Source organism: Protopterus annectens, chromosome 1.part1 (assembly GCF_019279795.1).
Source record: "Protopterus annectens isolate FY-2018-M chromosome 1.part1, PAN1.0, whole genome shotgun sequence".
NCBI lineage: Eukaryota > Metazoa > Chordata > Ceratodontiformes > Protopteridae > Protopterus > Protopterus annectens.
The window spans coordinates 1,824,068,778-1,824,093,635 of record NC_056726.1 but is presented as its reverse complement, the minus strand read 5'-3'; the positions used below and the strand labels follow the sequence as shown (position 1 = coordinate 1,824,093,635).

Here is a 24,858-nt window from a genome sequence, read left to right as displayed (position 1 = left end):
ATTACAAAAGCTTATATTTACAAGTGGATGAAATTTTCTAAATGGTGCCTAAATGAAAAGAAAAGGGTTCATTGTGGTTAATATCCCTCTGGTCTTGAAATATTGGTGTGAGCTACTTCAGGATAGCTTAGTATGTGTTTATTTAGGTGCATTTAATGGCCATCTCTGCTTGTCTGCCACTGGATTGCCTTTTTTCTGGTAAAACAGTTCATGAAATGAGTATTGCATTGAGACCTCCTCACAAGCAAACTCCTCCTTCATGGAATCTCAACTATGTTCTTTAAAAATTAACCCTACCACCTTTTAAATAGGCAGCACACCCTGATCTTAAGTTCTTAACATGGAAAACTGTTTTGTTTACTGCTCTGACATTTGCAAGGTAAGTCTCAGGATGGGACAACCTTACCCAATTTTCCACAGGGTTACAGTTGTGTTACACACTTGTCCTTATTTCAGGCCAAAATTGGTTTCAGTATCAGTCTTATAATCTCTCTGTGTTCTTTCTGGAACCTAAAAATAAGGTCAGTTGGATAACCAAGCTCTGCTGAATTTGGTGGTAAGTAACATGTTGGGAAACTTTCCACCTGTAGGCGAAGGAGGTCAAAACACAAATTAAAGGAAAATCCTACAGTTGCCTTCTAGTGCCGTGGGAGCCAATCATGTCTTGGTTTCTTCTGAGATAGAAGTCAATCTGTGGTACCATTTTTGAGCTGTTTTGGTTCCTGTTGCACAGTTTACATTGGTGGTAAATCAATTGTAACTTCCCAGTCAGATAATGGAGGAATTAAATTAATATTAGATAGACTTGAATGAAAGGATGCAGCCTTATGTTAAGTACATCATTTCCATTTATTTTATATTTAAGTTCCACGGTTTGTCCAGTGTTTCCTTCAGGCTGAGTTTATTATGCCATTTTAGAACACATTTGTTCATAATGTACATAGCTTGCTCATAAAAAGTGTTGAACGTAGATAGTGGTAACCTGAATAAATGTTTACTGCCTTCTCAATAATGTGTTTAGATCTCTAAGTGTTAGAGGCAGCCAAAATAATGATCTCTTGTTGACTAACTGCATTTAAAACAGCCTTCTTATTAGGTGTGGAATTCACATGCATCATTGGTAGATTTATTTACATGTTATTGATAGATTTATTTGCATTGTTTCGTAAGAAGTGCAAAGTTCTGAATGAATGCTAACCTAAAACCCATCTTCTAAAACAAAATACTTTTCTACACACTAAGTAAAGCAAGTTGATCTGATGTTGTCATTTTAATTCTTCCTCACTAATGGGTCTAGGATCTGATCCTTGGATTCAACTCAGCTGCTTTTGCAAGACTTGGATCCAAATCTTAAGCTCGTCCCTCTGCCCATAATGTCCTCTTCCATCCCCAACTCCTCAGATCTTGTTTTCTGCCATCGAACCAAGATCGTGAAATGAATCTCGAGTGTGAGAGGGTGTTTTCTTGTCTATATTTCTTAATTTTTTTTGGTATTTTCGAGTTCATGTTAGAGTTACTCTTGCAGCATTAACCTCTGATTTGGTTAAGTGTTGGGTTTTATACAGTGTTCTGTGTTGGTATTTTAGGTCTCCTTTTCATATAGGTACTGTATGTGTGCTGTTCATAGGTAGGTACTAGGCTATTGGCCCTGGGGCCTATATAAGCCTAGCCAAAAAGTTCCCCAGCTTTCGCCACCCAAGAAAGTGATTTTCCTGCACCCCTGTCAAGCAGAGCCACAGAAGTGATCCCCGGGGTGAATTTCCTGTTTCCCATCCAATTGTCAAGATTTTTCTTAAAGAGCGCTAATGAGGAGCTTTGCTTGACATGAATGGATAGTCTGTTCCAGAGCATGGGAAGTCTCTGGGATAGGAATCTATCCCTCCAGCATGTTCTGTTTATTGTGGTGGCAAGGTTTAGGTCCCTGGAATGTGTGGCTTGGAGGGATTGGGGTTTCTTTAAGTGTAGCATGTCCAACAGATCTGGGTTTGACATGGCTTTGTATGTTAGGCAGAGGCCGCGTAGGCGATAAGCGACAGAGTAGAGCTGGAGTTTTTTGAGACGGTCTGTGTATGGCATCTGTTTGAGGCTGGTAATCCTCTTAGTGAGGTATTTCTGTGGCCTTTCTAGTTATTGTAGATGTCTTGTGAGGTACACGCCAAATGGGGCATTGTACTCTATAATGGATCTGACGAGGGATGAGTAGAGAGGAACAATGACCTCTTTTTTTCTGGAGGTGAACCCCTTTGTGGTAAGGTGTGCCACGTAGAAGGATTTCCTGACTACTATGGCGATGTGATTATCGAAGGAGAGACTACTGTCCACCTCTGTCCAAAGGTCTCTTATCACACTTTCGGTGCTTAGTAGGCTACCGCCTATGTGGTAGTTCATGGGGTACACTGTTTTTCCCAAAGGGGATGACAATGCACTTTTTGGCATTGAGCTTGAGGCCATGACTTTGACACCAAGCATCAGTCTCAGTGAGGCCCCTTTGTAGAATGTCCACATCATTAGGTGATTCTATTATGGCACCTAGTTTTCAGTCATCTGCGAACTTCATTAGCTAAAGACCTACTGTATTAGCCTGGACTTTTTAGAAGTAGATGCCAAACAGGAGAGCACCCAGGACTGAGCTCTGTGGTACTCCATTTGTCACTGGTCTTAAGTTGGATTTGGAGTTGGCTACTTTCATTGTGTGGGTTCTGTCAGTGAGCCAGTTGGCCACCCATCTTGTAACATAGGGATGTATGCCCAGTCTAGTGAGTTTATCTATAATTCCAGAGTAGGGGATGGTGTCAAAAGCCTTGGCATGGTCAAGATAGGCTGCACCACCTTACCCTCATCCACGGCTCTGGTGACTGCTTCAAAGAAGTCAATCAGGTTTAAGAGACATGACCTACCTTTTACAATCCCAAACTGAGTTTGAGTGGTGTCCAGAGTTTGGAGGTTACCTATGTCCTTGTTTATAAGCTCCAAGATGATATGTTCTGTGGCCTTGCAGACCAGGCTCATCAGGCTAATCGAGCGGTAGCTCCTAGAGTCCATGGTGGTGCCCCCTTTGTGGAGTGGAACAACCATCGCTGTGTGTCATTTAGTAGGCACAAAGCCTGAAGTGAGTCTATGATTGAACATGGTACTTAGGTGGGGGTGCCAGTTCGTTCTGTAGTTCGTGCAGAATAGTCAGGTCCCATGGATGCTGTGTTCTTGGCTTTGGAGAGTGCGGTCTTTACTTGTGCAGCCATGATTACAGGGGCTTTGCATTCTTCCAGTATAGGGATGGGCCCGTTGGGGAGGTGGGGGGGTGAAGTTTGCACTGAACCTATCTGCCAGGATGTTGGCAATATTAGTTGGTTCTGTATATCTAGTGCCATTGTGCTGTAGCTCAGAGCAGATCTGAGTGTCGCCATTGAGATTCTTGACATAGCTGTAGAATGCTTTGTGGTTGTCTTTAGAATCAGTGGTGATTTTATTTTCGTAACTAGCTTTCGAGGATTTAATGAGGGATCTCAGCTTCTTACTGAGGCTGACCAGGGAGTTCCTGCAATCAGGGAATTTTACTCTTTTTTTGCAACAGCTTCTTCCTTCTGTTGTAGAGTTTGTTTATTGCAGGGGACCACCAGATTGGCTTCCTTTTTTTGGAGAACAGAGTTTTGGTTCTGTTGGGGATGGCATGATCCATGCACTCGTGTATGTGCTTATACAGTGCATTTGTATAGGATTCAGCAATTGTACATCTATTTTCCATCTGTATGGGTGTTGTGAAGCTTGCCCCTTCTGTCTTAAGAAGCATAAAGTTGGCTCTGGAGAAGTTGTTTTTGGTGGTTTCCTTAATGGGGGGTGGGGGCAGGATATTGATGTCTAGGGTGATTAGCTTGTGGTTGGATCTGACCAGCGATGAGTTGACCTCTGGTGTGGAACATCAATTGCCCATATTGGTAATGAGCAGGTCCATGATATTGCTGCCCCTTTTGGGGGTATGGAGAAGCTGATCCAAGGTATTGGAATTTATGAATTCCAAAAAGCGGTGAGCAAATGAGTTAGTACATGAGTAGTTTTCCCAGTTGATGGTGGGATATTTGAAATCGCCCATTATTAGAGTATTGGGCTTTATCTTAATATTACCCAGTATATCAAGAAATGTGGATTGGGCATCCTGGGGCATGGCAGGGGATCTGTAACAAGCTGCAACTTGGATTGCAGTCTTTCCCAGTGTTAGTTGCTCTTGGATAATTTCAGATGCATTATGTTGAGCAACTAGCCTGGAAGTGTGGATATCCTTAATGAATATGGACACGCCTCCTCCTTTAGTGTTTGGTCCAGGTTAGGTGGCTGAAATGTGTGGTATGAGTTATAGCCTGGTAATGCAGGGGTGCTCTCTGGAGCCTTAAACCAAGTCTCCGTCACTGCACAGATGTCGATGTACTCCATTTTAAGGAGTGCCTCGAGTGAGTGCATTTTGAGGTTTAGACTTCTAGCATTGAGTAACATTACCCTCAGATGTTGCTTGCATATACCTGCTGTGGTGGTGGATTTGTCATTTGAACCTTGCCTAAAAAGGCACTGTGGGGTGGCAAGAGCCTTAGCTATTATTTGGAATCTCAGAGGCGACGGGTGCAGGCCATCTCTGGCAAAGCATCGTGGTCTGTTGATCATGTCATCCCAGGCATGCAGACACTGGATCCCCTTAGAATGACACCAGAAGCTTAGCCAATTGTTGAAGTCAGTCATTTTGTCCTTGTATTGTGGTATAGTTGTGGCACTGCGGTGGTGGTGCTGCGGTAACATTGTCACCTCACAGTAAGACGTTGTCCTGTACAATTCTCAGCTAGAGCGTCTTCTGTGTGGAGACATGCGTGAATTGGCGTACCTTCATTGAAGGTTGTGTGTCAGGGCTGGCAACTCAGTACGTAAAAATCTACTGCCAATCATTAGTGGACCGGAGTTCTGCTGTGGCGACCCCTTACCGGGAAAAGCCGAAAGATACAACAACATTGTGGTATCATTCTGCATGATGGCAGGATGCTACTCAGGGCTAGGGTTATACCTGCCTGGGCTACCTAATCTGAGAGCTCCTCCATGTCTCCTTTCATGTAGTCCAGGGAGGTACATTTCAGGTCATTCACACCAACATGGACAATGAGTCATATTTGTACATGTGGAGTAACCTGAGTGCTTGCATTATGTGGTGGATCCTGTCACCCAACAGGCAGCTGACAGTAACTTTCTCCTTGTTTAGCCTGGTGAGTGGGACATCAATGTGCCTGACTATAGAGACACCTATGACTAGTGTGTTGAGTACGTTGTTTTGCCTTATGGGCTGAGGTTGAGTGACACACTGATTTTTTGGGTAGTGTTGGGGGGTGGTGATTGCTTGCGTTTCAGCTTTGGAGGTCTCTGTTGTTTGGGCAGATTTTTATTGAGAGCCTCAGCGAATGTAGATGTGTGTTTTGTGTTGTATTGTGTGGGTTTAGGTGGTGTAGGTTTTGATAGACTATATGCTGAGTGTGGCGTGGTGCAGGTGTTTACCTTCTCTTCTTGACTGTCTAGTACAGTCTTGGCTGGAGAGAGCTTGGCTTCTAGTTTGGTTATATAAGTGCATCTCTCACAGGTAGAGCTGGGTGGTAGGAGGAGGGTGTTGTTAGTGTACATGAGACAATTGCTACATTTCCCCAAGATGCCCAGATTCATCAGGTGGACAAGGGAAATACCGGGAGCTGACCCTTAGGTGTTTATTAATTTAAGTACTAAAAACTGTTTTCCTCCTAACAAGTGAAGAAAGTTGAGTGTTGGAGTAATTTGTAGATTATTTAGTGCTTGCAACGAGTTTTGAACAAGTGCTGAGCACAAGGAAACAGTTTTGAGTGCTAAAACTATAAAACAGTGCTGCTGAAGCACTGCTTAACTGTCCACCTCTGGAGGCAGTTGGGGGACATTTGAACACCTGGACAAGTATCACAAAAAATGCATGGATACTAAGTATAATATCCAGAGGTTACTGCATACCCATTTTCAGTCACCCCTTCTACCAAGGAAGAAACTCCCTGGCATTCCACTCAGTCAGAGAGTACGCAGCTTTAGAGATCCAAAAGCTGCTACAAAAAAGGAGGTCCCTCCCAAACAAATATGATTTGGAACATACTCCTACTTCTTTTTAGTACCAAACAAAACAGGGGACCTGAGACCAGTTCTGGATTTAAGCAATCTGAATCAGTATGTAAAGAAGTCAAAGTGCCAAATGGTTATGGTTCAGTCCATCCTGCCTCTTCTGTGCAAGGATGATTGGAGGTGCTCTATAGAGCTCCAGGATGTTACTATCATATCAAAATAGACAGATGCTCCAGGAGACACCTCTGCTTTTCCCTGGGAACCAATCACTACCATTTCAGAGCACTGCCCTTTGGACTCACCACAGCCCCCAGGGTGTTCACCAAATGCATGGCAGTTGCAGCAGCTCACTTGAGACTCAGAGGATTCCAGGTGTTTCCCTATCTCTATGATTGGCCCCTCACTGCCCCAACCAGGCATCAGCTTCTACAAATCAGATATTACTTGCTTCAGAACTCCAACTTCCTAGCATTACAATAAACGTTGCCAAATCGAAGCTGACACCTGCACAGACTTTGGAATTTATAGGAACACAGCTGGATACTACGACTCAAGTGGCACCATTCCCTCTTCATCACATCACATCTTTGAGAAATCAGGTGAGGGACATGCTGTCTGGTCTGTTGCCTCCAGCAAAACCAGTGTTAGAAGCTGTTTGGTCTATGTCAGCTGCCATTCTTCTACTTCCTCTAGCAAGATTCTTTATACGAATCCTTCAATGAACACTGATGGTTTATTGGTCTATTCTTTACCAGCCTCTATTATTTCCCATAAAACTCACTCCAATTTGCAAATGTCATGTTCACTGGTAGATCCAGTCAGATGACTTCTTTCTGGGCAGACCGTTCTGTCTTCCTCCCCCAGTAGCCACAGTGACCATGGACGTTTCCCATCTGGGGTGGGGGGGGCCATTTCATGAGTGAGATGTTCCAAGGCATGTGGAGACCAAGTTGCATATCAGTGTCTTAGAGATGAAAGCAGTCCTAATCATGCTGCAAGCCTTTCAGGAAGTTCTCCCTCTAGGGACTATTGCAGTCCACACAGATAACATGTCAGTAGTCTGGTACATCAACAAACAAAGAAAAAACCCATTCATACCCATTGTGCAAAGAGGCCACGAGGGTCTGGGAATGGGCATTCTCTTCAGACCACTTTCTTATTGCAATGTACGTACAACAGAAAAGCAGCATGCTAGCAGACAGACTCAGCAGGTCCATTCTGATTCCTCACAGGTGGTCCCTCAATCAATCAGTAGCGGATATGATTTTCAGATGTTGGGACCAGCCTTGCTGTGACCTATTTGCTTCTGCTCTCAACAACAATTGCAGCAAGTACTTCACTCTGATCCCCCCTACAGGGGGAGTCACAGAGGGATGCTGTGGTTTATGGTTGGTCCCCGGGTCTCCTCTGCTCCTATCCCTCTCTTCCTCTGATTCCGGGGATCCTTCAGAAAGCAAGCAGGCTAAAGAGCTCAGTCATCCTCATTTCCTCCTTCTGGCCTCAACATCTTTGGTTCCCCTTCCTCTGATCTCATTTGATATCTTCCATGGATATTGGAACCCATTCTGGATGTCCTGTCTTATCTTTCAGGAATTCAGCATCCAGATCTCCACGTCCTCAAACTGACTGCGTGGTTTCTCCAATTTTAGTGATAGATGGTTCAAGCTCACTTCCCCAGTCGATGACATTATCTTAGCTTTTCAGAAGACTTCCACCAAGAAAGGTTGCAGGAGTGAATGGAAAAGATTTTCTATTTGGGCTTCCAATCAGAATATCGACCCCTTTTCAGCTCCTACTTCGGCCATTCTCCTTTTTCTCACTAGTCTTTTCAAGGATGGGGCTAGTTTTTCTGCTGTTAAACTTAGTTGGTTATATCCAGCTTCCATGTGGGAATTGAGTCATTATCTCTGGCATCTTCCAGATTGTGTAATTCTTTCATAAAGTGGGTTTTCCTTCTTAGACCACCGATAAAAGGTCCCTCTCCTCTTTGGGATTTGATGGCAGTCCTTCAAGGGTTAACTCAAAAACCTTTTGAACTGGCAAACAAATGGGATATGACGTTTCTTTCTTGGAAGATGATATTTTTAGTAGCTATTACTTCAGCAAAAAGAATTTCTGAGCTCCAGGCCTCCTTACAGCACCTTCGATAAGGTAAAGGGTGTTCCTTTGAAGTAACACTTCCTTTCTGCTGAAAGTGGTTACTGACTGACATCAGTTGCCAGTTTTCTTTCCAAATTTTTCTAATAAAGGAGAATATATGCTGCGCCTGCTTGATTTCACAGACAATTATGTTTTTATCTTCACAGAACAAAACAATACAGGAAATCTGATCAGCTGTTTGTATCCTTTTCCCCTAGCCGCTTGGGTCAGACACTGTCCAGAATTACTCTTGCTAAATGGATTACTGATTGTATCTCGCTGATTTATTCTCAAAAGGGGTTGGAGTTGCCTCGTCCTCCTAGAGCACATTCCACAAAATACATTGCTAATTCATCTGCCTTTTCTTCAAGAATCCCCATTGACGACATCTGCTCTGCTGTCACTTGGTTGAGGACTTATACCTTTGTTACATATTAAAGATTAGACATTGTCTGCAGAAGCACAACTTCTTTTGATTCGACAGTGCTCCGGCATGTCCTTCCTTGAGGGTGTCCCCAGAGTTATGTAGCTGAGGACTCTGACCCATTAGTGAGGAAGAATGAAAAGGACAATATCAGATTTTGAAGTTATGTACTTACCTTAACTTGGCATCTGTTGTTGCCCATTTTCATTCTTCCTCACCTTCCCGCCCAGCCATCCCCTGGCCTTGTCTTCTTCTAGAAAGATCTTTGGATGATATGGGAATGAGCATGTTCCTGGTTTGAGCCTTAGTCTTTCTTTGAGTATTTTATGTTTGTGCAACATAGTAGGAGTGAGGCAGCAAACTCGATCTGAGGAGTTGGGAATGGAATAAGACATTATGGGTAGAGGGAGGAGCTTGAGATTCAGATCCTTGTCTTGTAAAAGTGGCCGATTCAGATCTGAGGATCAGATCCTAGACCCATGAGTGAGATAGAAGGAAAATGGACAACACAGGTGCCACGTTATGGTAAGTACATAACTTCAAATATTGTTATGTATAGCATTGTAACATGTTACTGAATTCTTTGAACAACTAACAAAACAGACGACTTTGTCTACACCCTCGAAATAAGCTTTCATTTGGGCTTACATGGAATGACGCCATACTCATGTAAACAATAACTGCATCTAGAATACTTAGAATTTGCAGCTAGAACAACTTTTTCCCCTTATCTTTTAGGATGTTTGGTTACAGCGGAGAAGAAATTAAAAGGATTGAGTTTCTCAGTGGTGGAAATTATACAACTCCTCTTAGAGAAGGATCATTTGATCTTTATGGAGACAGAGTTATTAAGCTTGGTACAAATATGTAAGTACACATCTTAATAATACAGATAAATGTTTTAAAAACTGTATCCACTCATTTATGTGCTATTTTTTAATTAATTAAAAGGAATAAAATGTAAAACTATAAAACAGCAATACTGCATGTATATCATAATGTAAAAACAGATAAATGTAAAGGTGTGTTCATGAAATAGTTAAGAAGTGTTTATTTTTACATAACATTAAATGGTATCAAAAGGTCTTTCTTTGTGGTCAGCAAAGATCAAGAGAACAGTCACACGTGTATACATTTCACCCTTTTGGGTGGTCATCAGTATCCAGAGCCAAATAGTGAGCTGCAGGGGAACCAGTCAGTATTCTCTCCAGTCTTTTATTCTTGGTAGTACTTGATATGAAGTATATATTGAAATCACGAAACACAACAACAAAGAAACCATACATACATAAGAGGATATAGTATTTATTACGTAGGTTATATAGCAACATTTGATTATACTTATTCCTTAAGGCAAATCATCTTTTTAAATGTTTTCTACTTTTTGTGTAGTAATTTAGATTTTCATTTAAAAAAAATTAAATGGCCCTAAAGGATCTCACAATGTAATCAACAAATGTCACGTCACAAAATGCATGCATTTCATCCTTCTAGGTAAATATATATATATATATATATATATATTTCATAAAGAAGTGTGTATTTTTACTTTTATAAGTAAAAATATATATTTCATTAAAAAAGTCAATCTGTCAGTAGTCCTTGTCAGATTTATATGTCGTGAGAAATGACATGGACAAAGCTTTTGACATAGTTCCCTACCTAGGCATAGTAGAAAAGCTAAATAATAAACTAGGAATAAGCCCCTATATCATGTCACCTACTGGATTGTAATTTTGTAATTTGCAGATGAGATAAAATTAATAGGGGGCGTTAATCACACTAGGGGCGCATTAATTTCTCCATTGGGGGACCACACATGGTAAGAAGTGTACCTCTACCTCTACAGTCATCCATCCCACAGTAAAGAGTCAGATAAGGGACACACACCTTGAGTCAGTCTTACTGTCATTTAGAGTTCAAGCGTCAGAGTAGTAATGTCTGACCATTTCACATGCATTAAATGATAGAGGCTCTCATTTATAGTCTCTCTCTTAATAAAAAAGTCACACATCTAAGTCCAAGGAAGAGACATTGCTGACTGCATTTTGGCATTCATCAGACCTATCATTGGATACACTGCCCCCCCTGGTAAATGTCATTGGGGCATCCACAAATAAGTTGACTAAAAGAATATAGGGCATAAATAAAATGACGTATACAGACTGCCTCAAGGCCTTATCCCTGTCTTCTATCTCCTACAGGCTTTTGAGGGGAGATCATATGCCTGGCATACAGGGCATCATCAGACCCCACTCTGATGGACCTCCTGCATATCCAGAAAACAAAGAGTACCAGAATTACACGTTCTAAAGACTTAAACCTTGCCTGTGATATAAATAGGACCTGCTGGAGAGATAGGTATGTATCCCTGAGACTACTCCGTCTATGGAACAGGCTCCCAATCCGTGTGAAGCAGAGTTCCTCCCTAACCCAATTGAAGTGCAACTTGGACAATTGGATGGTAAACTAGAAATTCATCCCCAGTTTGGCACCTATGTCTCTGATGCAAACAGTTAACCTGTAAATGGTTCATCTCCCAGGTCCATGTTTACACTTATCAAGGGTATCAGAACTTGTCAGAGATTTGGGATGCATGGCTAGGCTTAAAAAGCCCCTTGTGGTTATTAGCCTAGTAAACACCTATGAAGCTATGAATACAGGTATCGGCTATAAGGAGAATAATTTAGATTAGCCTTGACAAAGCTGTACTTTAAACAGAGGATGGTAGAGCCTTTTGAATGCATTGCCTATGGCAGTGATACAGTGTAAGTTAGTCTGCAGTAGATTTCAAAGCTCCTTTTAAAGATCAAAGAAAGGATGACATAACAATGGGGGAGAAGAAGCCAGATGGGAATTAGCTTCACAACTGATGTACTTGATAGACCACTTGCCTTCTTTCTGCATCTTGTATACACATACTCACCTCCATCTCAGTTGACTGAAAATGTATTTCTTGCTTTCTGTATTGGTTTGCCATGCAGTTTCCATTCTCCATTTACCAGAATTCCAAAGTAGTGTATCCTTTTCCAACTTGCGGAATATGTTTTCCCACTGAATTATGAATCAGATTGTGTAGGCTCAAACCTGGAGATACATTTCAAACCAGTTAATTTTGTTTTTTAGTAGGATGGATATCTGTGAAACTCTGTTATTTTAATAAGACTTAATTTGTTTCAATTCGTAGTGCTCAAATGCAACTCAATTCACATTTTTTAAACAAGAAACATCTTTATTAAATTATCCTATATGACATAGGCAATCATTTATATATGTGAAAACAAATCATATTGACATAATTTTAGTTACAAACATTATACATTACTTATAATCTATCCTGCCATTGTTAGTCAAACATTCCATAGCTCATTCAAATCCTGCCTTCTTTTAAACCTTGTTCCTTCTCTGAATGTTTTGTTCCCACAATTCCCAATATTTGCTGTGTAATTTGCTCCCATCCTTTTCTAAAGATCCCAATTCCAGTTTTTCTTATCTCTGTTACTATATTTATTACTTCTAATATAGTTGGTATAGACTTTGATTTCCATTTTCTAGTGATTGTTTTTTTGGCAGCCACCATAATTAGACTCAGCAAGGCCTTTCTATGTCTAGGCAATTCCGATTCTGTATCATAGCTCAGAAAAGTAGTTTCCTTAGTTATACCAATTTGCTTACCCAGTATCTCTGACAAAATAGTCTGCAGGGAATCTTTAAAGTCTGCCAACTCACTACACTCCCAGAAAATATGTTCTTAATTACCTATTTTTTTTCTGCATGACACCTCCAGCATTTACTGTCTACCTGAAGAAAAATTCTTTGGAGTCTACTTGGGCTATAAAATATTTATGTAAACATTTCCAAGCAAAGATCCTAAACCTTCTAGACTTTCTTACATATTTGGGAGGCATACATATATTCCCCCCATTGTTTCTTTGTGAATTACTTATCCAGTCTCTCTTCCGAATCCTTTCTAACCTCCTTTGATTGATTCTTTGATTCTTATAGTTATCATGCAATATTTTGTGTGCTCTACTAACTGTTCTTTTTTTTTAACAGCAGCTTTTGTTCTAGCTTCTACTAAAAACTCTACCAGTATTGCCTGTACTCTGATATCAATTCTTGATAAGGAAGGCAATCTTTAGCCTGCAGTCCAAATAAATTATTGGCCTCTTCCCATTCTGTTACCTTTCCCTCTCTATTTGTTCCCAATACCTTGTTTTATTTTGCCAGTTTTCTCCAATAAATTCCAGCCCCGTCTTGCTTATTGTATCCCTAACTGCATACATCCCTATCATCAGAATCTCCTTTCTCATCTTGGCTTAGTTCTTAGAATACTTTATGCTACTGTAAGGATATAATATTCTGTATGGTCATTGTTATTCTCCTTAAGGATATGCATCCAAAATCCCAGACTCTTTGTTTCTTGAACCCCCCTCCATTTTATCATCATCCCTTTCCACTTTGAATTATAGGTTTCTGCTGTACAGGAACCTTAACTGTGTAGCTCTGAAATACCCCTTCTAATTGGGTAACCTCAAACCACCCTGTTCTATTGGAAGAATTAGCTTATCCCACTTGACTTTTTGTCATCTTCTCCTCCCAGATAAAATCCTTCAGCTCTTTATTAATTGCTATCCACAATTTTTCTTCTGATTGATACAAATATGGCTGATCTGTGTATAAAACTAAAGTGACTACAAATATTTTAACTGCGTGTGTCTTGCTATCCCTATCTATATAACAAAGCTTCCAATTTCTCAGTGTGTATATTATCTTTTGTTTAGTTTCTTCCCACATATCCTTAGCTGCCACACTGGAATAATTTTTTCCATACTCCTAAGTGCTTAATTTTATCAGGTTCCCATAAATATGGACATTGCTGAACCAAATCGTGTGTGAGTACATAACTTATCACTATCGTCTTTGTTTTAGCTTCATTAATTTTGTATCCCAAAATGATCTGAGACTGTCTCAGAATGTTCCATAACACTGAAATGTCCTTTTCTGGTTTTATCAGGTACAAAATAATATCATCTTCAAGTAGAGACAGCTTTTCTTGACTACCATACCGATTATATCCTTGAATTTCTGAGTCCCTTATTTTCTTTGCCAGTGGTTCTAAATGTAATGCAAATAACACAGGTGAAAGAGAACACCCCCGTCTGGTTCCTCTGCTGAAACAGAAATTATCAGAGAGGAACTCACCCACTTTAATTTTCCCCTCTAATCCCTCATATATCCTCCTAATCAACCTTATAATTTTATCACCGAATACAAATGCTTCCATTACCCTGCTCATAAACTCCCAGCTTACTCTGTCACGTGCTTTCTCTGCATCAAGACCCACCAACAGTAGTGTTTTTTCCTTACATTCTGCTTTCCTCTGGATCATCAAAGTTCCATTAATTTTGTTAAATGTTTGTCTCTCTTCCACAAAACCACATCGATCCATATCTTTCAATTTTGGAATCACCTTTTCCATTCTTTTAGCCATTATAGACATAACACTTTTTAAACATGGTTTAAGATTGAAATGGGTCTGTATGAGGCTGGATCTGACAGGCTTTTACCCTCTTTAGGTATTACAGATCCCACTGATTTCTTCCAAGATGTTCATGCTTCTTCTCCACTCAAAATACCTGCTAAACAAAACCTTCCAGATCCTTGCCAGTTTTTTCCCTCCTAACTTCTACAGGAATACCATCTTTCCCTGGGGACTTTTCTGAGGATTGGTTGTACTTCACTATTTGTATCTCATCTCCTCCTATCCTGTTAATTAGTTCTTCCTCCAAATTTGGCTTATTTAATTCTTCCATAAACATTTCATTTATACTTTTTCTTGATTTCCATATTTCTCTGCTTTATACAGACTTTGCCAAAATTTTAGAAATATTTCTAGTACCTTTACAGGATCTCTTGTTATCTTCCTTGTTATAGGCTCCCTAAGCTTGGCGACAACCTTTTCTACATTCTTTTGCCTGATTTGTTGTGGTGTGGAGTAATAAAAAAAACAGATGTGTCGTTGTCAAGCTCGCCTTTATTCTCACTGATGGGTCGGACCCGATGTGTCAAATCCATCCCGGCCTTTACAAAAGCTCAAGGATTTCAGCAAAGCTCATGGGCATCCTTCCCTATCCATAATGCAGATGTCCTTCAAGGATGCATCTGCAGTCTTTACAAATGGGTTGTCCTGTCGTCAGGCAGCCCTTCAGTCGGCCGGATTCCAAAGTCTGGGTCTGGCTTCGGCTGGTGTCGCACTTCACCCGACGTCATTGCGGCAGTTCTTCGGGTATAAAGGCATCAGCCGACGCCATTTTCCTCAGTCTTTCTTGCCGCGTGGCGCCGAAGCAGAAGCTGTTAGTGCCGGTCAGTCAGATCCAGAGATTACTACTACGAATATTACCGAAGACTTCTAAAAAGCTAAGTACCCCATTGGGGACTCTTTCTTGCCTCAGCCGATGTCAGAGAAAGTGAATAACTGTTTATCTTGTGGGAAACAAATACCTCATAAAAATTTCCACTCCTATTGCATACATTGTTTAGGCCCAGACCACGACGTAGCAGCTTGTCTAGCCTGTGCTTCTTTTAACCGACGGACGCTTAGACGTCGGTCGGAGTTTGCTGAACAGATTTTCGGCTCCGATTTTGCCTATATTATGCCGTCGGATCCTCCAACAATGCAAATTACCAAAAAAACGCAAAGAAAAGGACCAACACTCGCGGTCCGCGGTTTCGGCCGAAACTGCGGTTAAGCAAACCGCGAGTGTCTCGGTTTCGGCCGAAACCGAGCAAGCGGTTCTTTCTTCAGCCGAAATCATGCCTTCTACCGAGGCCTCTTCTAACCTGGTAGAAACGGCTTCTGAAATCCAACCTTCTGTTGCGGTTTCACAGGATTTATCAGACACCATTCCCCTGGAGATTTCAACCCCTGCACGTGGAGCTGCTAGGCCTCCTGCAGCTATGTCTATTAAGGCCTTTGCCAGGGCTAAAGCAGCCAAAGCATCAAAAACGGTGCCTGCCAAACCCCCCTCTCACAGGCCCAGCACCAGCTCCCATATGCTTTCTTTGGCTGAGGATCTCATCTCTTTAATTCGTGGAGCCCAGCCTCTTCCAGACAGGGCCTCTCTCCCTCCTCCAGAAAAGAGGCCTATAGCAGAGCCCCCTGAGCCAGTATCCACAGATGATTCCTCTGATGACTCAGAACATACAGACCCTCCTGAGGCTCCTTATTCTCCTTACGAAGACTCTGATGCTGAAGAGTCCATCCCTTCAGCCTCTCCACCTGAGGAATTTTCCTTTGGGGAAACCTTGCATGCTATGAGGGAACAATTTCAGTGGCAGGGCCAAGATTTCTCAGACTCCAGAAAAAGGCTTAGGACCTTTCTACATTTGCCACAGCATAAGCCTTTAGCTATACCTCCAATTCTTTCTGTTGTTGATGATGCATTTAATGATGCTTGCACTGCTCCTGATTCATTACCTCCGGCTCCTGCTAAGCCCGATAGGTTCTACAGGGTCCCGGACACTCATCACCATTTATACAAGGCTCCTTTTGCAGATCCAGAGACTATCTCCCAGGGCCCTAAAGCTGTAGCAGCTACTTCTACTAAAAACCCCTCCCTCTGAAAGGGAATCCAGGTCCTTAGAGAGATGGGGTAAAAAGTTTACACCTCTGCTACTTTGTCAGCTAGAGCTTTGAACTGCCAATTTCATATGATTCAATATCAAGAGTTTATGCTTGACCAGTTGACTAAAAAGCTGTCCTCTGAAGAATCTTTAGATAAAAAGTATGTTCAAGAAATGGTACATAACATACAACAGGTTAGTAACCATTCTTTAAAATGTGGCTATGATGCACTGGAGGCTTCCTTTAGATCAGCCATGACTGGCACAGTTATCAGGAGGCATGCATGGTTGAAAGAACAGGCATTACCAGACCATGTAAAATCAAAGCTTTTGGATGCACCTATGGACAAGGTCAATTTATTTGGTTCCCCTGCACAGCAGGTACTAAAAAAGATGGAAGAGAAGGCAAAATCTGTACAAACAGTGAAAGATTTCTAATAAGTTCAACCTCCAAGGTTTAGCAGGAACTGGCCCTCCAAGAATTGGTCCTTTCCGGACTCCTCTAAGGCACAAAGAGGCAGGAATAGGCGCTCTAGAGGCAGAAACCAATCCAGGGGTGCCTACAGGGGACGCCAGTGGCAAGGTAACAACCAGCGAGGCACGGATGCAGCCACCACCACTACAACAACTCAATCACAGTGACTTGGCGGTGGCACCACCTACCAGGGAACAACTAGAAGCACCCTTAGGCGGAAAGCTAACCTTATTTTCAAAGAACTGGCATTGCATCACAAGAGAAAAATGGATTTTGCAAACTATAGACCATGGTTACAGGTTCCATTTCCATACTCTACCAGGAAAGAGAGGAATGCCAAACCTACCACCTACTCAAAGGACAGAAGCTCTAAAGCAAATATCTCAATTATTAAGAATGAGAGCTGTGGAAAAGGTACCATCTATGGAGCAAGGAAAGGGATTTTACTCCAGACTCTTCCTGGTACCAAGAAAAGAAAACAAATGGAGGCCTATTCTAGACCTGTCCAATTTAAACACATTCCTCATTGTTCCAAAATTCAAAATGCTGACCCTACAGCAACTTCTTCCCATGCTGGGCAAGGAGTCTTGGCTGGTAACTCTAGATCTCAAGGAGGCATACCTGCACGTCCCCATACGACCAATTTGCAGAAGATACCTCAGATTTCTTACAGGATCAGAGCATTATCAATTCTCAGCATTGCCCTTTGGCTTATCTACTGCGCCCAGAGTGTTCACGAAATGCCTGGCATCAGTAATCGCTCATTGCAGACTTCAGGGGATTCAAATCTATCCCTACCTGGACGACTGCCTGATACAAGCGGACAACAAAATCAAACTAACAGAAGACTTACAAAGAGTCATTTACCTGCTGCAAGCCCTGGGATATACAGTCAATATAAAAAAGTCAAGGCTGATTCCATCCCAAAGAATAACCTTTCTGGGTGCAGAACTGGACACATCAAAACAAATGGCATTCCTAACTGCAGAAAAGAAAGAGCAACTTCCTCTCTACTTCTTGGCATTAACAAAGCAGAACCATCTAACTGCAAGAAAAGTGCTACAAGCTCTAGGCTTCATGGCATCCTGCATAATACTCGTCCCTCATGCCAGACTGCATATGAGAAAGCTACAATGGTACCTAAAGAATTTGTGGTCCCAACACAAGCACAGCCTAGAAACCAAAATTCCAATAATCCCATGCCTGAAGCAAGAGTTCCTATGGTGGGCTCAGGCCTGTCAATCAAACACAGGATTGCCCTTCTGCAAAAGTCAACCAAGACAAACCATCACGACAGATGCCTCAGACCTCGGTTGGGGGGCACACATGCTGGGCAAGTGCATTCAAGGCCTATGGACTCAAGACCAGCTGCACCTGCACATAAATCTAAAGGAAATGATGGCAGTAAAATTGGCAATCCAGTCATTCAGACCTTTTCTCCAAGAAGGTCAGTTGATGATAAGGACAGACAACACCAAAGTTATGTGGTACATCAACAAACAGGGAGGCACACATTCATATCCTCTATGCCGGCTGGCACTGGACCTATGGGATGTGGCTCTGAGCAACAACATTCAATTGCAAGCAATTTACGTACCGGGGAAGGAAAACATTCTAGCAGACTTATTAAGCAGAACTACAACAGATGCCCACGAATGGATGCTGCATCCGGACATCTTCAAAGCCATCACAAGAGAATGGGGATTACCACAAATAGACTTGTTTGCATCCCCACACAATCACCAGCTAAAGAAATTCTGCACAAGGACGTACCACCCACTTGCTTGGAAGGTGGACTCCCTATCTTTCAGTTGGAAAAACCTGATAGCATACGCATTCCCACCACTTCCTTTGATGCACAAGGTGCTTCTGAAGATCAAAGAGGAACGTCCGAGGATCATTCTGATAGCTCCAGACTGGCCAAGACAACATTGGTATCCATTGCTGAGGAGCATGTCCCGGGAACAAATATGGACACTACCCCTGATCCCATTACTGTTAACACAGAACAACTACAACATCCTGCATCCAAGCCTGAAAACTCTGCAGCTAACTGCCTGGAACATTACATAACAGCAATTAACCCAAATTTATCCCAAAGGGTTAAAGACATAATCCTGGAGGCTCGTAGACCTTCAACAAGAAAAAATTATGCAGCAAAATAGAAAAGATATCTCATTTGGAGTACTGCAAATGGGCAAGATGTGACACTGGTGAACATAGCCAACATTCTGGAGTACTTGGCAGAGCTCTTCTATACAGGCCTGTCCTATTCTTCCATCAAGATACATGCATCAGCTATTTCAGCAGAATACAGCTTGGATCCTCCTGTCTTCTCTCATCCTCTGCTCAGACAGTTTCTGAGAGGAATTAAAAATGTGAAACCTCCCAGGAAACCTCCATTGCCAGCATGGGACTTGAACTTTGTGCTAGAAAAATTGACACTTCCTCCTTTCGAACCAGCAGCAACAGCAGAATTACAATACTTATCCTGGAAGACTGCTTTCCTGCTGGCAATAACTTCAGCAAGAAGGGTCTCTGAACTACAGGCATTAATGGCAGTGCAACCCTTCCTGATCTTCCATCAAGATAGAGTGTCCATGAGAACAAATCCTACATTTATGCCTAAGGTGGTATCCAGAGTCTCTTTAAATCAGGCTATCCACCTTCCTACATTCTTCCCCAACCCACAGAACAGAGGAGAAAGGCTCTTACATACCTTGGATGTAGACAATTACGCTACTACCTGGACAGGACAAAAACCAATAGAAAAACTGACCAGCTTCTGGTAGCATATGCAACAGGAAAGGAAGGAAAACCAATTTCAAAACAGACAATCTCCAAATGGATAGGAAATTGCATTAGATTTTGTTACTCCTACCATGGAAAGAAAACTCCAGAGAACATCAGGCCTCACTCCACAAGGGCTACAGCCACTACCACAGCTTTCTTCAGGAGTGGCTACCAAGGACATTATAGAGGCTGCTACTTGGACCTCCGTGCATACATTTGCCAAGCATTATAATTTACCTCTATACTCTAGATCCCGAGCAGGTTTTGCCACTGCTGTTTTGCAAGGGATCCTAACTACACCATAATCTCTACTCATTTCCTCCTCCCCTAGTTTAGCTATGGTATTCTACCCATTTGTAAAGACTGCAGATGCATCCTTGAAGGACATAGTACAGTTTTGTACCTACCATAAATGTAGATGTCCTATAGGAATGCATCTGCAGTCAGGATTACCCACCCTCCTTCCCCTCTGAGGTACTCCTAGGGTATTTGCCAACCTTCAGCTAGCTTGGGGGGGATCTATTGTGGTGTATTTGTTTGTATATATGTACATACATGCTTATTTAATGTGTTTGCTCTCTACTATTTGGAAACTTTGGCATTTATCCAAATTTAGCCATCCAAGAGGGCACCTGGCATCTGGGGCAAGAAACACTGAGGAAAATGGCGTCAGCTGATGCCTTTATACCCGAAGAACTGCCGCAATGACGTCGGGTGAAGTGCGACACCAGCCGAAGCCAGACCCAGACTTTGGAATCCGGCCGACCGAAGGGCTGCCTGACGACAGGACAACCCATTTGTAAAGACTGCAGATGCATTCCTATCGGACATCTACATTTATGGCAGGTACAAAACTGTACTTTCCCCAGCTTCCTCAGATCTCATTTGCCACACTGCGAGGGGGATCTTCTAGCAAGAGCTGGGTTAAGCTGTTTGCTATTATTTACTACTTTCCACATATTTTAGTGTTGTTATTATCTTTGTAGCTTATAATTAAAGTTTCTTCAGTATTTAGTGCCCTAATTTAGTGTAAGTTTCCTTGTTAGTTTTTCTTCTGTTAGCATCTGTTTAAGTTAGAAGACATGCAACTTACACCTGTTTTACTTAGAGGGTGTTCCCTTACCTTTCCCTTCCTCTTATTTGTTGGTAGCGTTTGGTAGTTATTTCTTCCTCTAACTTTCTGGTTACCATCCATTTTAGTTAGAGGGTGGTTAACCAAGTCCATTTAAGTTAGAAGATTTACCCCTCCCCCTGTTACGGTTGTTGTTGTTTAAAAAAAAAAAAAAAAGAGAGAGATCTTTCTTTCTTTTTCTTTGATTAATTAGTGTGTTGTGCTTCAGTTGTACCAACTTGCCCTTAACCAGTATGTCTCAAAAAGAAGGCAAGCCCTTAGGATTCAAAAAAATGTGAGAAGTTCAGTAAAAAGATGCCCATCAGTGATTCACACACTTTGTGTATACTGTTTGGGGCCTCTTCATCTACAGGAGTCCTATTCCTTATGCCACGCTTTCAACCAGAGGGCACTTATGAAACAGAAAATTTCTGCTGATCCCTCCTCTCCAAAATCAGATAATTCCAAGAGAGTGGGAAAACAGCCTTCTCCAGCTCTGAAATCTTCATCGGAGCCAAAAGCCAAACAACTGAAAGTGTCCGCTCTGACAACACCTACAGACCAGATGACAACCTCCGGAGCAAAGATTTCATTGAAGCAGATAGAATCTTTGGCTCTGAAATCTTCTATTGATTCCTCAGCTCTGAAAGACCAATTACCTGCTGAGTATCATTATCAAAGATGATCTCCATCTTTGGAGCCAATTACTTCTCTGCTTCTTTGACCAGTCTTCACCAGATCCAGATTCCCAACATTGTCTAGCAGGTTAACTAGGAGCCTCTCCGACAAAGATGTGGATATGATGGTGCAGAGGCTTCTCAAGACACCTGCCTTGGCCAAGCTTCTTTTGGATCTGAACCCAAAGGAGATGGATCAGACTCATCTTTCCCCTTTGGTGCCCACTCCTCCTCCAGTCCATCTTTTGGTTTTGGAGCTGGAAGACTCCGATATACAGCTGGTGTCTGTATCGGGTCTGGGGTATGTTGGCTTCTTGGATCTGGTGTCTGCCCTGAGCATCTCCATCAACTTGGAGCAGGAGACTTCTGGGTGCCAACATTCGCCGGTCTAGTCCTTGGAGCCAGCTCGGATCTCCTCAGATCTGACCCTGTCTCTTGGGGCCACGGCTTAGATGGGTTTGCCTCCCACCTCATCTTCAGAGCTTTTGTCTTCTACTCTGCAGGTTCTTTCGGCCCCGACATCCATTTTGTCAGGTCTGGGGAGTTCTTCAAAGCAGGGGCAGAGTGCTTTAGAAGTTATGAGGAGGAGGATGACTGCTCCACAGTCTCAGGCACAGTCCTGTTTGAGGCTTTCACCCTTGTTGGCACAGGTATCTTTACCGCTTTACCCTCATCCACAGGAATGCAGAGATCCCAGGCCTCAGGATGGTCCCCAGAGGACTCCCGCGTCTTCCAAAACTTCCCCAGAATACCCCACTGAGGGAGTCCCTCAGAAGAGATCATGCAAGAGGAAGCATCTAGACTTCCCAGAGGAGTCTGTCACTTCAGATACCGACCTCGATGAAGCAGAAGGGTCCCCACATTTGCCTCCTGAGGATGTCTCCTTTGGAGGCATCCTAGAAGGCGTAAAACAGAAAGGTGACTGTCAGTCCTTATTCCCTTCGGGCGAGGAGTCAGTATACCTGAAGACCTTTGAATTTTACCCTTCAGCCTCTTGGGTGACACCGCCTTATGACGATCTTATTGAGTTAATTTCTTGGAAGGCCTGTGAGACCCTAGATTCCAGAAAACTCACTCCTAGGAGACCAAACAAGTATATTACAGCTCCTAAAAACCAAGCCTTCTTTACCAAAGGTGTAGCAGTTGATGTAATGGCATGGCAGTTGCCATGAAAAAGAAACTTTCCGAGACCAGTTCCTCTATCCATCCTCCTAATAAGGATTCCAGGGCCATGGATAGGTATGGGAAGCATGTCTTCTCATCAGCGGCTTTTACATTATGATCACTGAATTATCTCACTCACTTCTCCAGACTTCAGGGGAACTTGTTGAAAGAATTATCAGACTCCCTCCAGGGAGCTGTAGCTGATGCGGTGGCAGATAAGGTCAACGCACAGCTCGCTACGCTCAATTCGGTGGTCAACTCATCCATGAGACTCGTTTCATATGCTGCAGATAGAGCAAATAGATAAGTAGGTTCAGGCATCTCTATTGGAAGGCAGGTTTGGATGCACCTTTGCAATTCTGCGGAGCCCTTTTAAGTTTTCCTTTGTTAATGCTCCTTTCGATGGCTCATCTCTCTTTGGGCCCAAAGTAAAAGAAACGCTAACCCGGTCTGAACAGGAGGGTAAGACCTTGTCTGCCATTGGAGTATGTTTTTCCACACCCACCAGACCATTTCCAAAGGGTCAGAGAGGTAGTTGAAAGATGTGGTTCAGGAACTCACAAACATTTTCCCAACCAGGACACACGTTGGTAGTTCCCCCTGAGGCAGGGGGGAACAATAAAGGAGGATGCTGCCCTCACACTAGAGGAGGCCCGCAGAATTGGGGTTCCAGAGAATCCTCCAGAGAATCCTTCAGAGGGTCACTTCTTGAAGACTGTGAGAGCCAAGGCACTAAGGTTTTGGTAATAAATCCTTGGTACTGTTGCCTGTGGTTGTTAGTCTTTTAATTTTGGTTCTCCTTTTGTGTGGCTGTTGTTCCAGAGAATCCTTCTTTGGCAGAGCCTTTCAGCACTTCTGAAGGAGAGCCCAACTGCTTGCCTCTGGAGGCAGTCAGGGGACGACTGTTGCTGCACCTATAAACCTGGCGAGGCATAACCAGCGACAAATGGGTGCAGGACATAATATCCAAAGGTTATATCATTCCCTTCTCTTTTCCCACTCCCTTAAACAAATCAGTTCCAGATGTTCCACCCAGTCAAAAGGAACAAGCAACATTAGAAATTCAAAAGTTGTTACGAAAAGCAGTCATCCAGGAAGTCCCCAGAGACGAGAGAGGCTCTGGAACTTCAAGATTCTTTTTAGTTCTAAAGAAAACAGAGGACTGGAGACCAATCTTGGATCTCAACAAGCTGAACAAATCGATGAAGAAAACCACGTTCTGGATGGTGACACTGCAGTCGATACTTCCATTTCTAGGAAAAGACAATTGGATGTGTTGTATAGACCTTCAGGATGCATGCTACCACATCAAAATGGAAAGGCGATCCAGAAGGTTCTTGCACTTCTAGCTAAGAGCCAGTCACTTCCAGTTTTGAGCTCTGCCCTTTGTTTTCACTACAACTGCCACAGTGGTCACCAAATGCTTGGCAGTAGTGGCAACTCACCTGAGATGGCAAGGATTCTGGGTGTTTACGTATATCTGGATGACTGGCTCATAACCGCCCCAACCAGGCATCTACTGCAAACAGACCAGGGAATATTCACTCAAGCTTTGCTCCTCCCTGGACATTACCATAAACTATAAGTCTGCTCTAGAGCCATCTCAAAACTTAAATTTTATAGTAGCAGAGATAGATACAACCATGCTGATAGCAAGACTCCCTCAAGACAGAGTGCATTATCTTCGTTTACATGTCAGACTGTTAATCAGGAAAACTTGAGCCAGTGCAAGATGAGTCCTACAAGTTCTGAGGAAGATGGCAGCAACTATTGTACTTATTCCTCTAGCTTGCTTACATATGAAGATACTTCAGTGGTTACTTTCCACACAATGGTTGATTCTGCAATTACCAATGTCTTTCAAGATTCTCATAACCAATTCTTGCAAAAAGGATCTCGAGTGGGGGATTCACTCTCCCACATATCTTAAGGTCATCCCTTTATCCCCACTCAACCCGAGGCCATGGTGACCACTGACACTTCCCAGATAGGGTGGGGGGCCATTATCTGGGGGAGACAGTCCAATGCACCCGGCAAGAACACAAGACTCACTTGCATGCAAACATCCCACAGATGAGAGCAGTGCTCTTGGCATTGCAAGCATTTCACAACACTCTCCCTCAAGGAACAGTAGCAATGAACTTGGACAGTATGTCAGTAGTCTGGTACATAAACAAACAAGGAGGAAACAGATCGTACCCCCTTTGTCAAGACCTTCTAAGAGTTTGGCAATGGGCAACATCCTCCAACTGTTTTCTGGTTGCAGGGATGTCCAATGTGATTCACACAAGTTGAGCAGGGCCATATTATGGCCACATGAGTGGTCCCTCAATCAGAATGTAGCGGA

At 42.7% G+C, this 24,858-nt stretch overlaps 1 protein-coding gene across 1 annotated transcript in view; it reads left to right on the top strand.

Annotated features, from left to right (window-relative positions):
• The window catches only part of OSCP1 (organic solute carrier partner 1), a 789,745-nt gene that overhangs the window by 508,389 nt on the left and 256,498 nt on the right, over positions 1–24,858 (top strand). Inside the window, exon 6 of the mRNA XM_044084814.1 lies at positions 9,404–9,532. Coding sequence (XP_043940749.1) covers positions 9,404–9,532 — 129 coding nt within the window. The remainder of the gene's footprint in view (positions 1–9,403; positions 9,533–24,858) is intronic.